The 16,651-nt window shown below is 28.7% G+C and overlaps 1 protein-coding gene across 2 annotated transcripts in view; it reads right to left on the reverse strand.

Annotated features, from left to right (window-relative positions):
- LOC109605412 (uncharacterized) overlaps positions 1-14,732 on the reverse strand; it is a 54,714-nt gene extending 39,982 nt beyond the window's left edge. The window contains exon 1 of one of the 2 annotated variants that reach the window (XM_049964796.1): positions 14,495-14,732. In XM_049964796.1, the coding sequence (XP_049820753.1) occupies positions 14,495-14,618 (124 nt within the window). In that variant the 5' untranslated portion in view covers positions 14,619-14,732. The remainder of the gene's footprint in view (positions 1-14,494) is intronic. The other variant, XM_049964795.1, reaches the window with a different exon arrangement.
- Between the last annotated feature and the right edge of the window lie 1,919 nt (positions 14,733-16,651).

The following is a 16,651-nucleotide window of genomic DNA, read 5'->3' on the forward strand; positions in this document are numbered from 1 at the left end:
CTATGATGAATGATTTCTTTAATTTTCATAACTAAAAAATTATTCTGTTTTTGGGTTTGTTGTTGTTGTTTACAATTTAAGTTTGTCAATATCAAATACAAATTTTATAGAGGTGTTCCTCATTGAAATGGACCACACTGTATGTAAAGCGCAGACTCTAAAAATCTTTCGACATAAATATAAAAACTGATAAGAACCTATTTAAAACTTATAAATTAAAAAATAAATTCAATGAAGGAGATAAAGTTCTCAAAGTTGATGTATATATACATATATACATATATATATATATATATATATATATATATATATATATATATATATATATATATATATATATATATATATATATAAGATGTTTCTCAACTTATCTGAGATAATTTATCAGTCATTAACATCACCATTTTTAACATTTACCACAAAACAATATTACCACAATAATGTTCGGTGCAATTTCGTTTTGATAGTATTTTTTAATTTGTTTTACGTTATATTTTAAGTAAAAATATAACGTAAAACTAAAATTTGTATTAAACAAGGAATTCACTTGAGGGCTCACTATTTGAGGGAGTTTTTTTATATTTTTTGTGCTTACTTATTGCGTTAATACTACAATTTTCATAATTTTCTGACTAGTTTATAGTTAGATTTATATGTACATATTTCTTATTTTGATTAGGAAATTACCAATAATTTTGTGATTTTTGTAGTGAATTTTGTATATCGATTATTAACCAAAAAATCGACTTTGTCAAGTTATTAAATTAATTAATTTCAAAACTGTATATATAATAAAAGTTGTGGAATGTGCATTTGTCCTAAATTTAAAAGCCTATTTAACCACATCGGTCAATAATATCTGGAATTATACTTAAAAATGTAAAACAACTTCGTCGTTTCAAAATAGTTCCATAAAAAAATTAAATTTTTCAAATTTAGTGTAGCAAAATTTATAGGAAAATCATAGTGAATTTTTTTCTAATTGTCCTTTTTTACTATATATAAATAAATAATGAATAAAATTTTATCTGTAAATCCCTACACAAACAATCACTCTTTGTACAGTATATAATTGCAGAAAATTATCCTGTCATTGATACACAGATTATTTTCTAATTCGTTGGAAATTGTAGACAAACAAAGGTTGCGTGCAAGTCTGGAACGAAGTTACAGAGTGTGCAGTATATGTGGCGCCAGTCGTATACCCAAGTGATTATGACTCAGATGCTGTTGTCCTGCGGCGTTTAATTCGTTGCCTAGTTACGAATTTAACAAATAAACCTTTGTATTTAACTCAATCGTTACTTTCTATAATTCACGTAATTAAACTTGAAATCGATTAAATTCTTACCTTGATATCTCTAACATAATAATGATCGTGAATTATTTGTTTGATTCATTGAATTTTATATAAAACGGAAGAAAATATAATATTAGAAATATGGTACAATTCAAGCGCATTGAAGGAAACACATTTTGGATACAAGACTAGAAATGAAATCAGGGCCACGACAAACTCAATTGAATTTGCATGTAGAGTGGCAACGCAGACGAATTTATTGGAAAATTGATGACCAAACGATCGACCCCACTTCAATGTGGACAAAGGTATGTGACTGTTATTATTCGAAAGGGAATACTATACATGCAATAACGTTCATGTTTTATTAGTTTTTATAATATTTATTTTTAACATAAGACTTGTTTAAATTAAAATAATTTAGAATTTAATTAACCTTCACAGTAAAAAACTAATTATAATTAAAATGAGTTAATTTCCTGTTTTCGTAAAATAAGTTTTAAACTGATTTTAATTCGTAAAAAACCACAATTGATAACCATAAATTAAAATAAACTAATTATAAACTTGAAAAGGAATTTGAATCTCAAACGAAGGCAAAAGGTCATTAATTTCATTGGTTTTCAAGAGAAAAATATTGAAATATTTTGCTTCATGTAAGTAAAAAATATGCTTTTAAGATAATTTTAAAAATACTTATTAATTGAGTTTATGTCTGTATAAATGTTCTTAAATTAACTTCAGGAGTTTACGACCAATTATTCAATTTGTATTCAACTCAAAATCTAAAATTTTTTATAATTTTATTTTAAATAAATCTAAATAATAAAAAAATTTACCATAGTATAAATAAGTGAATACTTATTTTGTACCGCAATCAATAAAATATTCTTTATTCCGTTTTATATTTAAGCGTTAATACATATTTATATTTTTTCCAGGGGGTACTTTAAATCGAATAGGACAAAGCTTTCAGAACTGTGGTTTTGAAAACAAACGACCATACATATTCATAAACCGAAAATACTCATTTAGGTCAGCTGATGTAATATTTTCTCAGTTGATTAAATATGTGTTGTTTGATTTTAACAAGTCGGCTCACCTTTATGACTTCAGTTAGTGTTTCCGCCATTAAAGGAACCACGGAACTACTTCCACAATTACTAAATAAAATATTCATTTGTTAGCGGGATTATATTGCTTCAAAGTAAATCCACTGCTTTCCGAGGAAACATTAACTTGGTAGGTATATATTGCCAGAGGAGCCGTTGTCCTCCAACTCCAACTTTTATTACCAAGTAGATATGGTGTTGGATACGAAGTTGAAAGTTCTTATTCAAAATCTACATATTTGAATCGTTGATTCCACATTGTCATTATATTTAATATTTAACCTTATAAAATATAAAAGTGGTGGTAAGATTAAAATCTATGTGATACAGTATTACAATATTCCTCCTTGATTAAAAGCTTAATCGTAATATTTCTGTAGGTCGTTTGATACCGATTTAAAATTACGTCCTTTCATACTACAAAAGCTCCTCTTCAATAGTTTCAAATTTATTCCTACAGCATTTTTGATTATCGTCACTCACATTCAAACAAAAGAGTGCACATTGAACCCCACAGGGCATGGTTTATTTGGAATGCGCACAGATCTTTCTAATTACTGTTTGAATAGCTGAAAGGGATTCTGATGAACATTTTCTAAATGTATACCCACGACATATTTGAAGCGTGGTCTCTTGTATTTAAAAAAAAACACTAATTTTACTTCTATTGTTTTTTACACAATAACATATAAATATATCTTTGTGGAAAATCCATTTTAAGTGAGAGTAAATATAACTAATTAATAAATTACAACATAAGTCAAAATAAAATTTAAGTACGTATTTAATCAAACCAACTACCGTTTTCCATGGATATAAGACAGGAAAGTTTGTTTTATTCATCAAGTTTTTCTTTTCCATTTATATGGACTATCCCAAATACATAAGAATAACGTACTTCGAACCACCGTTGGTACTCCTGGGTCATCAACTTACATGGGTATTTTACCAAATTACATCTTGATTTAGATAATAGACTGGTTAGTTGTGACGTAGTGTTACTTTTCACAAAAGTTCCCATCGATCAATTCTTAAACATGATATCAGAAATATTCCCCACAGACATAGTAGATCTTTTCTGTACTTACGTGCCTTATTGAATGTTATTTCATTTGAAATAACAAATTCTACAGACAAAATGAAGTATTAGCAATGGACAGTCCTTCAGTGATCGCCAATTTCTTTATAAAAAAATTCGTGATATGGAAACATGGAAAAGAAAAATTACATCAGTTTCTAAGACACCTAAACTTTTATCATAGCAACATCAAATTCACCATGGAATTGGAGAAGGAGAATCAAATACCTTTTTTGGATGTCCTATTAATAAGGGTAGGTGAACATTTAGACTACAGAGTATATCGAAAACCCTAGACGGACTGATTGGTGTCTTCACAAACTATCCAACCATCATCCAGGTCAAAAACATCATCAAAACTCTAACCGAACGAGCCAAGAGGATATGAGTCACATATCACCTCGCTAAGGAACAGGAGGAACGTTCAATGGGGACTAAGATTAAAGAACTCCAAACTAGGGGAATAAGGCAAATCTACTGTAGCTGAACATGCACTGTTAGATGGAAATTGCAATAAATAGATATCACATTAGAATGATAAGGGAAACAATTGTGATTTTATAAACATAGACACAATTTTAACAGAAAAACTGAGCAAAAACTGAAAATTGATTAAAATGTTAAAGAGACACGAACCAGACCTCTGCAAAAATTTTAGATAACCTCGAAAATGAATAAGATTAGTTATACAAGTCATAAATTATCACCGGTAGATACAAAGCTTCATAGTATTCCTGAATCTCAACATGTTCCTACTCTTACAGGAAACATCTACATAATAGTTAACTTTGACTTCCGGAGACTGTTTTTAATGGTAATACGAGACATCTAATTAAACTATTTTTCTTTACTTCAGTTAAAGGGGAACGAAAACGTTTACCACATTAACATAATATCAAAGTACTCCCAACTAACTGTTAGACAAACTTTATTATTGTTATAAAAAGCTGTGATTTTTATACGAAAAGATAGACCATTTCTTGAATAGTAACTGGAAAATTAAAACGTGTAATAAAGGGCTCGTGATAATAAAACTACCCCAGTACAAACCGGCACGGGGCCATTTTTATAAAATGCAGTGGAAAATTCCTGAATTGATTTATTTCTTTGTTGTAGTAGCTTTTTACCTGCGGAATTGCGTGCCAGAAAAGTATTTACTGTTTGGTGTTAATACCTCCAAAATATAAACCGTATACTTATACTGCCGCAAAATCTCTATTTGATATTGTATTAAATGGTATTCGTGTTTGGTGTTTGTTGAGTGCGTAGATTTAATTTAGAGAATTTCTATGGTATTGTACAGCAGAATCATATAAATTGTATTCCTGATAAAGGAATATTAAATATTAAAATAAACGATATTTTGTATTTGTCAAATAGACACATTGAACTAATTTTAATAATCTCGTTGGATTTTTTTTTTATCTACTACTCGAAAGGGCTACATAATTAATTTTTAATGTTGTCATGTTACTGTCCCAAACATTATAATCGCACTAATTTTATGTTTATAACTGAGATATAAAATAATGTTTACAAGAACAGTAATAGCTAAATATATTTTCACAATTATAAACATAGTAAGAATTATTTATCCTCTATTAATCACTGAACAATTCTAGTAAGCGGTGCAATGAGCACTGATGACGTCAGCTGACACTCGCAATCTATATCTTCATTAAAATGAAACAAATGCTATTCTGTTTGTAATAACTTTCTATATTCAGTGGTGGACAGAGAAATGGCACACATTACTATGCATAGTTAATTAGAAAATGCATATCTCTGATTAAATTCATATTTTATTTAAAATAATTACACTCTATTTTTTCTACAAATTTTAATTTTGAACTTAAATCATAATTATTTCTATTTAAAATAAATGCTAAACAAAATAAATGCCCCTTTGTGGGGGGATTTAAAAAATATATATTTATTAAATAATTTATATATAACTTATTTAAATTTCGCAACTCTTTAATTAACAACCACAATTCATCTAAATTTAATGGTTTTTGATATTTTAATTAAAACTACTCACGGTGGTACTGGAACAAATATCTTCCTACCCATTGTGACCGTCCTTTCTTAATTTCAAGACTCAATCGTAACAATAAAATTCTAACAATGATTAACGCCCATTCCCAAAGACTGTCGCCATCATTTTTCCATCAGACAAAACTGTTTTTGTCTCCTTTGGAGCCGGTTCTCCTATTTTAGTCCATTGTTTGAATGTTCTTTCGTCTCAGATATGAAATTGCAAATCCATGTTCCATCCACTGTTATGAATCGTCGAAGAAATTTGGTATTGTGCGGAAAAACATGACTATATCCGTGTTTGGTGTTTGTTGAGTGCGTAGATTTAATTTAGAGAATTTCTATAGTACTGTAAAGCAGAATCATATAAATTGTATTCCTGATAAAGCAATATTAAATATTAAAATAAACGATATTTTGTGTTTGACAAATAGACACATTGAACTAATTTTAATAATCTCGTTGGATTTTTTTTTAATCTACTACTCGGAAGGGCTTCACAATTAATTTTTTTTTTTAATGTTGTCATGTTCCTGTCCCAAACATTATAATCGCACCAATTTTATGTTTATAACTGAGACATAAAATAATGTTCATAAGAACAGTAATAGCTAAATATATTTTCACAATTATAAACATTGTAAGAATAATTTATCGTCTATTAATCACTGAATAAATCTAGTAAGCGGTGCAATGAGCACTGATGACGTCAGCTGCCACTCGCAATCTATATCTCCATTAAAATGAAACAAATGCCATTCTGTTTGTAATAACTTTCTATATTCAGTGGTGGACAGAGAAATGACACACATTACTATGCATTGTTAATTAGAAAATGCATATCTCTGATTAAATTTATATTTTATTCAAAATAATTACACTATATTTTTTCTACAAATATTAATTTTGAACTTAAGTCATAATTATTTTTACTTAAAATAAATGTTAAACAAAATAAATGCCCCTTTGTGGGGGGATTTAAAAAATATATATTTATTAAATAATTTATATATAACTTATTTAAATTTCGTAACTCTTTAATTAACAACCACAATTCATCTAAATTTAATGATTTTTGATATTTTAATTAAAACTACTCACGGTGGTACTGGAACAAATATCTTCCTACCCATTGTGACCGTCCTTTCTTAATTTCAAGACTCAATCGTAACAATAAAATTCTAACAATGATTAACGCCCATTCCCAAAGACTGTCGTCATCATTTTTCCATCAGACAAAACTGTTTTTGTTTCCTTTGGAGCCGGTTCTCCTATTTTAGTCCATTGTTTGAATGTTCTTTCGTCTCAGATATGAAATTGCAAACCCATGTTCCATCCACTGTTACGAATCGTCGAAGAAATTTGGCAGTGATGCGGTAAAACACGACCAAGGACTCCATTGAAACATCATCATGACGTTCTTTTTCTCTAATATTGAATAAACGCAACGCTCATCTCGTCCACAACTTTTTAAATTCTGGATCAATATATGATATGCCTGCCATTTTTTGCTAGATTACGCACTTTAAGCACTTTAAGCTCCTCTGGCCTAGTCACCTCATTTGCTCTGGCACTGCGCTAATCATCTTTGAGCTCGTACGGCCCTGTTTAAACTTTACCCCCCAATACATTACTGATGTAAACGTCCCTTGAGTAGATATAATCCGTTTTCGATATTGCTTGAACTGAAACTTTCATTTAGATAGGTATGTGTTTTAACTAATTTAATTGCTCATAATAGTAATTATATTTCAAAGTCACACATATAAAATATACTTTAATGATGACTATAAAAATATGTAAACACATCGAAAGCATTAAATAAATATGGATTATATGAAAGAAATTGAGCTAGTCAATTAAAATTATATCAAAAGTAACATAGTTATAGAACTTTCCTGTCATAAAATGTAATTCTAACACTTCCATAATCTGATGGAATAATCAACTGGGGAAATGAAGGATAATTTCCTGAAAATCACAATCTTTTGGCATTTATCCAGACAGAATACATACATGTTTGCCAAGAGGTCACACAAATGCGAAGAAAAGAATGCTCCCTTAAATTAGATATACACCCTTGACAGTCGAAAAATTATCGAACTAACTCTAAGCATGTCATTTCTTAATTTCCTGTAGAATTGTTAATAGAAGTAATGATTGTAGTATTTAAAAACTAACAGGTGTACCTACTAATGAAATCCCATCCTTATTCGCCTTAATGGATTGTTCTCGTTAGAGAATCACATTACCTAAATTAATTAAAATCATAAATAACGGTAACAATAGGGAATTATTTTATTACTTATTCGCTATAATTATGGGATTTATAATATTAATATATAACAATTTAATCGTATTCCATTTCTGATTTTAATTTCAGTTGTATAAATTTATTATATTCAATAAAATAATTTTATAAAATATACTGTTGAATATGGAAAATAAATTAGCAAATATTACACATATTAACCTTGTTTTAAGCACTGTGGAATAACGACATCTGTGCAAAAGATATAGCTCATAATTTCTTAACATTAATCAAGTAAATCCGCCCTGTCGAAGGGTGAATAAATCCTTTTCGTTGAAAATCTAATAATATAAAATTATGATGGGTGTCAGCTATAATGTACCTTATTCTGCTTTTAAGGCATAATTTATGGAACACACTAAAGAGTAACTCTCAACAGTTTCTTCCAAAAGAATTATCAATTACTCTTTTATAAGAATATAAAACAAACTAAATTTGTTAATAGTAGTCGAAACAAGTAATATTTTAATTATTCATTGATTTAATATTGAAATCATTAAAAACATAAATTCAAATATATAATTCAATTTACATGTATGTTTATAGATTTTCTTTAATTTGGTACAAACATATTAAATTAACATCATAAATAAAGATAACGGTTTTAGTAGTCTGAATTGTACACGTTATATTGGCCAGAATGAAAATCAATTAATCGATTTATTTCCTTTGTTTGAAATTTAATGTTAGTTAGTTACTGAAATAAATATTGTGACTGGCAATTCGTCAAATTACTATATACTCAAAATAATATCTTTCATCAAACTTACACAAAATGTCATAAAAAACAAAAAACCATAAAATAAATATAAATTTTCAATGAATACTTTTCAATGAATAAGTTTCAAAATATATAAGGAATCTATCGATAATTTAAATTGTTAATATACAGTATGGATTAATTAATCACTTTAATTACATATCATGGTACTGATTTATATAATATTGATTGTACTTAATTTACCCTTGCAAATTAATATTTTATTGAAAACATAAAATACATAAAAATTTATAATTTAAATAAGATGAACATTATGTATTAGAAAGATCGAGTATGTTCATTACCAAGAATCATTGATCCAGTGATTAAAAATTAATAGATAATAATTTATTTACATTTTCTAGTTGTTAACTACGAAACCTAATATATACTGTTTTAAATAAAATAATAGTTTTATAAGAGATAATTATAAAAGGTACTATGTAATTGAAGTATATAGATAATAGAAAATAGATAATAGAAGGAGAACGATATTCTCATTGATTTTCTCTCCCTTAAACATGTTTTTCACATGTATGGTAGAACTGTAAATTTATCCTCACAACTGTACTTTGTAATATTATAGTTTCTATGATGTAGCAGTTTTGAAACTGTTAGCCCTTTCATGTTTTACAACTGAACAGATCCCCAGATAATAGTTATTTTGGTTTTTAGAATGATGGTTGGACTGCAACCATGCTCCCCAACACTTTTCAAAAACGAAATTACACGAATAGAAGATTATTGTTACTGTTTGGTGGTCTGCTGCAGCTAGGATCCATTACAGTTCCTTGAATCCTGGTGAAACAATTACCACGGTGAAGTATCGATATAATGCACCAGAAATTACAGCGTATGTCTTCGACAATGGTCAACAGGAAGAGACAAACTCTTCTTCCTGACAACGATCGCCCACATATTTCACAACTGAGACACTGAGGAAGTTGAACGAAGTGGGGTACGAATGTCATGCTCATCCGCATGATTTTTCGTCAACTTTTTCAAACATTTCGACATTTTCCAGACGAGGATTGCTTTAAAAATCAAATTGATGACAAAAAGCTTTCGTCGATTTCAGAACATTATATTGGCCAGAATGAAAATCAATTAATCAATTTATTTCCTTTGTATGATATTTAATATTAGTTACTGAAATAAATATTGTGACAGGCAATTCGTCAAATTACTATGTACTCAAAATAATATCTTTCATCAAACTTACACAAAATGTCGTAAAAAAACTAAAAAACGTAAAATAAATTTAAATTTTCAATGAATACTTTTCTGGAAAGTTTCAAAATATATAAGGAATCTATCGATAATTTAAATTGTTATATATATTATAAATCAATTAACCACTTTAATTACATATCATGGTATTGATTTTTAGGATATTGATTGTACTTAATTTATCCACGCAAATTAATATTTTATTGAAAACATAAAATACATAAAAATTTATAATTTAAATAAGTTGAACATTATGTATTAGAAAGATCGAGTATGTTCATTACCAAGAATCATTGATCAAGTGATTAAAAATTAATATATAATTATTTATTTGCATTTTATAGTTGTTAACTAGGAATCCTAGCATATATTGTTTTAAATAAAATAATAGTTTTATAACAGATAATTATAAAAGGTACTATGTAATTGAAGTATATAGATAATAGACAATAGATAAAAGAAGGAGAACGATATTCTCATTGATTTTCTCTCCCTTAAACATGTTTTTCACATGTATGGTAGAACTGTAAATTTATCCTCACAACTGTACTTTGTAATATTATAGTTTCTATGATGTAGCAGTTTTGAAACTGTTAGTCCTTTCATGTTTTACAACTGAACAGATCCCCAGATAATAGTTATTTTGGTTTTTAGAATGATGGTTGGACTGCAACCATGCTCCCCAACACTTTTCAAAAACGAAATTACACGAATAGAAGGTTATTGTTACTGTTTGGTGGTCTGCTGCAGCTAGGATCCATTACAGTTTCTTGAATCCTGGTGAAACAATTACCACGGTGAAGTATCGATATAATGCACCAGAAATTACAGCGTATGTCTTCGACAATGGTCAACAGGAAGAGACAAACTCTTCTTCCTGACAACGATCGCCCACATATTTCACAACTGAGACACTGAGGAAGTTGAACGAAGTGAGGTACGAATGTCATGCTCATCCGCCTGATTTTTCGTCAACTTTTTCAAACATTTCGACATTTTCCAGACGAGGATTGCTTTAAAAATCAAATTGATGACAAAAAGCTTTCGTCGATTTCAGAACATTATATTGGCCAGAATGAAAATCAATTAATCGATTTATTTCCTTTGTATGATATTTAATATTAGTTACTGAAATAAATATTGTGACAGGCAATTCGTCAAATTACTATGTACTCAAAATAATATCTTTCATCAAACTTACACAAAATGTCGTAAAAAAACTAAAAAACGTAAAATAAATTTAAATTTTCAATGAATACTTTTCTGGAAAGTTTCAAAATATATAAGGAATCTATCGATAATTTAAATTGTTATATATATTATAAATCAATTAACCACTTTAATTACATATCACGGTATTGATTTTTAGGATATTGATTGTACTTAATTTATCCACGCAAATTAATATTTTATTGAAAACATAAAATACATAAAAATTTATAATTTAAATAAGTTGAACATTATGTATTAGAAAGATCGAGTATGTTCATTACCAAGAATCATTGATCAAGTGATTAAAAATTAATATATAATTATTTATTTGCATTTTATAGTTGTTAACTAGGAATCCTAGCATATATTGTTTTAAATAAAATAATAGTTTTATAACAGATAATTATAAAAGGTACTTTGTAATTGAAGGTTATAGATAATAGACAATAGATAATAGAAGGAGAGCGATATTCTCATTGATTTTCTCTCCCTTAAACATGTTTTCACATGTATGGTAGAACTGTAAATTTATCCTCACAACTATACTTTGTAATATTAAAGTTTCTTTGATGTAGCAGTTTTGAAACTGTTAGCCCTTTCATGTTTTACAACTGAACAGATCCCCAAATAATGGTTATTTTCAGCTTTTAGAATGATGGTTGGACTGCAACCATGCTCCCCAACACTTTTCAAAGACGAAATTACACGAATAGAAGGTTATTGTTACTGTTTGGTGGTCTGCTGCAGCTAGGACCCATTACAGTTCCTTGAATCCTGATGAAACAATTACGACGGTGAAGTATTGATATAATTCACCAGAAATTACAGCGTATGTCTTCGACAATGGACAACAGGAAGAGACAAACTCTTCTTCCTGACAACGCTCGCCCACACATTTCACAACTGAGACACTGAGGAAGTTGAACGAAGTGGGGTACGAATGTCATGCTCATCCGTCTGATTTTTCGTCAACTGATTGTCACTTTTTCAAACATGTCGACATTACCAGACGAGGATTGCTTTAAAAATCAAATTGATGACAAAAAGCTTTAGTCGATTTCAGAACATTATATTGGCCAGAATGAAAATCAATTAATCGATTTACTTCCTTTGTATGATATTTAATATTAGTTACTGAAATAAATATTGTGACAGGCAATTCGTCAAATTACTATGTACTCAAAATAATATCTTTCATCAAACTTACACAAAATGTCGTAAAAAAAACTAAAAAACGTAAAATAAATTTAAATTTTCAATGAATACTTTTCTGGAAATCTATCGATAATTTAAATTGTTAATATACATTATGGATAAATTACTTTAATTACATATCATGGTATTGATTTATATGATATTGATTGTACTTAATTTACTCATGCAAATTAATATTCTGTTGAATTATACATAAAAATTTATAATTTAAGTAAGCTGAGCATTATATATTATAAAGTAGTAGAGTATTACTATCAAGAATCATTATTGATCCAGTAAATAAAAATTAAAAGATAATAATTTATTTGCATTTTCTAATTGTTAACTAAGAATCCTAGTACATGTTGTTTTAAATAAAATAATAGTTTTATAACAGTTAATTATAAAAGGTACTATGTAACTGAAGTATATAGATAATAGACAATAGATGACAGACGGAGAACGACATTCCCATTGATTTTCACATATATGGGGGAATTGTAGATTTACTCTCACAACTGTACTTTTTAATATTATAGTTTCTATGATGTTATAACAGTTTTGAAACTGTTAAACTTTTCATGTTTTACAACTGAATAGATCCCTAAATAATGGTTATTTTCGGCTTAATCTTAGACGACTTTCAGCACCAAGGTCTCCAACACTTTCAAAAACGAAATTACAGGAATAGAAGGTTATTAGATAATTTCATTAAAGGCAGAAGTGGAATCAAATCCGTGTCAAACAAACGAAGAATTGTCAAACACCCTTAACCAACGTTGGTGGACTATCCAGGAACATTTACATATTGCTCCAACGTTGTCATACAGAACAATTTTTGAACGTTTGATCACTGGAGACGAAAAATGTGTCCTATATGATAATCTAAAACGCAAAAGGCTCCAATTGTATGTATTCAGACGCTCACAATTGTTCTAATTTCACCCACAAAGATATGATTTATAAATAATCTTGACCACTTTAACATAACTGAATAGATTTTTTACAATTTTAAGATGTATTACGAAAGAATGACTAAGTCAGTGTGTTCATACTTGACGTAATGGTATACCGAGCTATAAAAATTGATTGACGGTGTTGCCCTCCTGAAAAATGATGATAGTAAAAATGTTCCACTAGTTTTACACATTTAACACGACACGGGAGCGGCAACGTCAGACATATTTGATTAAAAGGTATATGTATGTACATTTATTGGATTTGTGACAGTTCTCTCAACAAAAGTTATCTTTAACGTATAATAAACACTTAATACAAATTAAGGATGTGCATAGAATCACTTAATTTAACCTTTTACATATGTTAAAGATTAACAAACTTTAATATGTTGTGAAATATTTATATTAAACTAGAAAATTCTAACTATATTGGCTCAAAACTTATGTTCCCTTTATATCAAGTAACGAGCGAGAGAATTACAAAGCTGTGAACTCTAAAGCTAGTGCGTCAATAAAACACCAGATGCGTTTCAGCTGTGTAAAATCCGCAGGATAAGCCGGATCAGTCTAGTCACGGGGGGATATATATTTAATTAAAGAAATTTAATTCACTTTAATAAAAATCGACACCTTAATTTTACGGTGTCAATTTGAGTTACTCTTAATAACGTTAAAAGGATTAAGTAATAAATGAAATAATTTAGCTGGGCAATATTTTGAATTAATCCTATTACAAAACAAATTTATTAGAGCTATAGGGCACCCCGTTGATATACTAATTTATACAATGCGACGTAGTTTATTGACGCACTAATGGAAGTAGAAGGGGGTAAGAATTTTAATGGTATAAATAATCCAGTGGATTATAAAAAATTATAATATGTACAATTTTTTTCGCAGAAGCACTATAAGTGTGTGTAAAATCTTAAAAAAAAATAATTGTTTTTAATGGGGTTAATATACTTATAAACAAATATAACTCAAAATCAAAAAATTCTCATATATACAAACTATAATAATGTCTAATGAAAAGGCAATATTTTTCTACGTTAGTAAATTGTAAAATTGTTATAAATACATTACTTATTGTTGTTATTAACATATTAATAAATTTATCACAAACAAAACAATTTAGATATTTTCCACATGTAAATATATATACAGCAACAACAATAATAATTGCATCATTTAAATCCTAATATCTATAGTAATATCTAATATTTTACTTATAATAAAAAATACAAAAATATGAGCATAAAAAATTTGATGTAATTTGAAAGTGAAGTGAGTCAGTTCCTTACCAGAGTTTTGGTTGTCATTCTGCTGTGCCAAAGCGCCGCCGTGGTTCGAGAAGCGGGTCCAGAGGATCAGCAGGATGAGCAGGAGCGGCCCCACGAAGGGCGCTCTCTGCCGGCCCTGCCTCATCGTCACTCAACGCACTCACATGACGCGCTAGCTACGGCCTTTCCACGGCCCATGCCGGAACGAACTGACGACGACGTGACGCGGTGCCACAAGCAGATGCCGTGAATCGCGACGGCCGCGGCTCATCGGCGTCGGTTCACGAGTCGCGACGCCAACGACGCTACGACGCTTTGTCCGCAGGGGCGCGGACGCAGCACGCGCATCCACATACAACGCTTTCGTAACCTAACCCCGTCGCTTCCAGGAAGTCTTCCAGATATTTAAGCGAATATGTTTTTTAGAGTTAACGAAAAGTAAACTAATTCAATTCTATATTTTTGGATTTAAGTATTTTAGAATGTTGCCCAACGCCAATGCATTTTACAACTGAAACCAAATAATCGTATAAATAGACTGGATAATGGACTTCTTGTAATTGTTTTCAGTTAATCAAGTTACCGGCACCTGAAGTTTATAGTCTGGTCGATTTCGGAAGGCTAAGCCGGTAATAAAATGAAGAGAGAACAGGAGAAGAGAATATAAAATTAAAATACATCGGCCGAGAAACTTTGAGTGTTATGTTAACCAAGCTATCCTTTTTGTCTAAGAGTTAGATCATTTATAAATTTCAATTGACGATAGCTACTTGTAAATCACAATCTTCGTTTCATGCCCATTTTTACAAATAATAATGTGCTTATAATTTATAAATCCCACGAAGTGAGCTCAGTCACAATTAATATTCATTCCATTTCCATTCACACTCATGAATTTTCAACTACCGTTTTATTTTTCATTGTTTTGAGTCAATTAATATGAAATAAATAAGACACAGCAAAGTTACGACTTCTAGAATTATCAAAGAGATCAAATTTGAAAATATTTCTCTCTAGATACTTAAAAAACAAGATAAAGCATAAGAAAAATTGACAAAATCACAAGTAAGTCATAGGATTGCAAAAAAAAACGACATATTAAAAGTAAAATATGTTCGTAAAATCAAATTATAATTAAATAATAATAATAAAATTCATAATACAAAAAGAAAATCTGCTTTACTTTTGTTGATTTATGACGTACAATCAATGATGAAAAGGAAAAAGATGAATAGAAAAATTCAGTTATTTATACATATTTATGACATTCTAATGAATGTGCACCATTTGTATCTTGTTGATATTTTTTATTATGTTACCATATATCATATAAATATTTATTTATTTAGACCTGTTTTATTTCTTGTATTTATATTATTTAATATTTTAATGAAAATTAAATAAATAAAATTCAGTGAGTATCTAATGTAACCTTATAACCCTACACAACATTTAGTAAATATTAAAAACTGATAACATTTGAATAATATGGTGAAAAAGTGTATATAAATGTTGTATCTTGCATTGTGTTCAATACGTATACATTAATATATCATCATGTTGTATAGACTAAGGTATAGGACAATGAATGTTTAATCAAAAAGAAAATAATTATGAGACATCTCAGGTACAACTCAAAATTATTACATTTTCCTTGGAATGTGAGATCTCTTTAAATTACAACACTGAATGTTTGAGACCAGTTTGAGACATTTTTGAAATATATCCAAGGATTTTAATGTTGTATCAGAATAAAAATAAAAAATATTAGGTCATTCAGAGTCTTTTGAACCCCTTATTTCTTTATCCAAATATTATTAGTTAGGAGTTATTTGAGTCTTTGTGATTTTGATCCAGGACTATCTTTTTTAAAATTTCTCGAAAATAATTAAATATATTTAAATAATTATTTTTTAATAGTTAGTGTACACATTGACACACGCCACGCAGTAATTGTTCCTCTTAAAAGACCTCACATAACTTCAATACATCATTAAGAAAAAATATTCGTGAATTTCGAAGATTTTTTAATTTCATCATGATTTTTTTTTTAAATTTTACTACACACTTTTCGTACAAATTATTTAAAAAATATAAAAATATAAAATGGTTATAAAAAACGAGCTTTTTCGATAGGAAATGTTACATTTGTAAAATGAAAAGAGAACAGGAGAAGAG

Source organism: Aethina tumida, chromosome 3 (genome assembly GCF_024364675.1).
Source record: "Aethina tumida isolate Nest 87 chromosome 3, icAetTumi1.1, whole genome shotgun sequence".
Lineage (NCBI taxonomy): Eukaryota > Metazoa > Arthropoda > Insecta > Coleoptera > Nitidulidae > Aethina > Aethina tumida.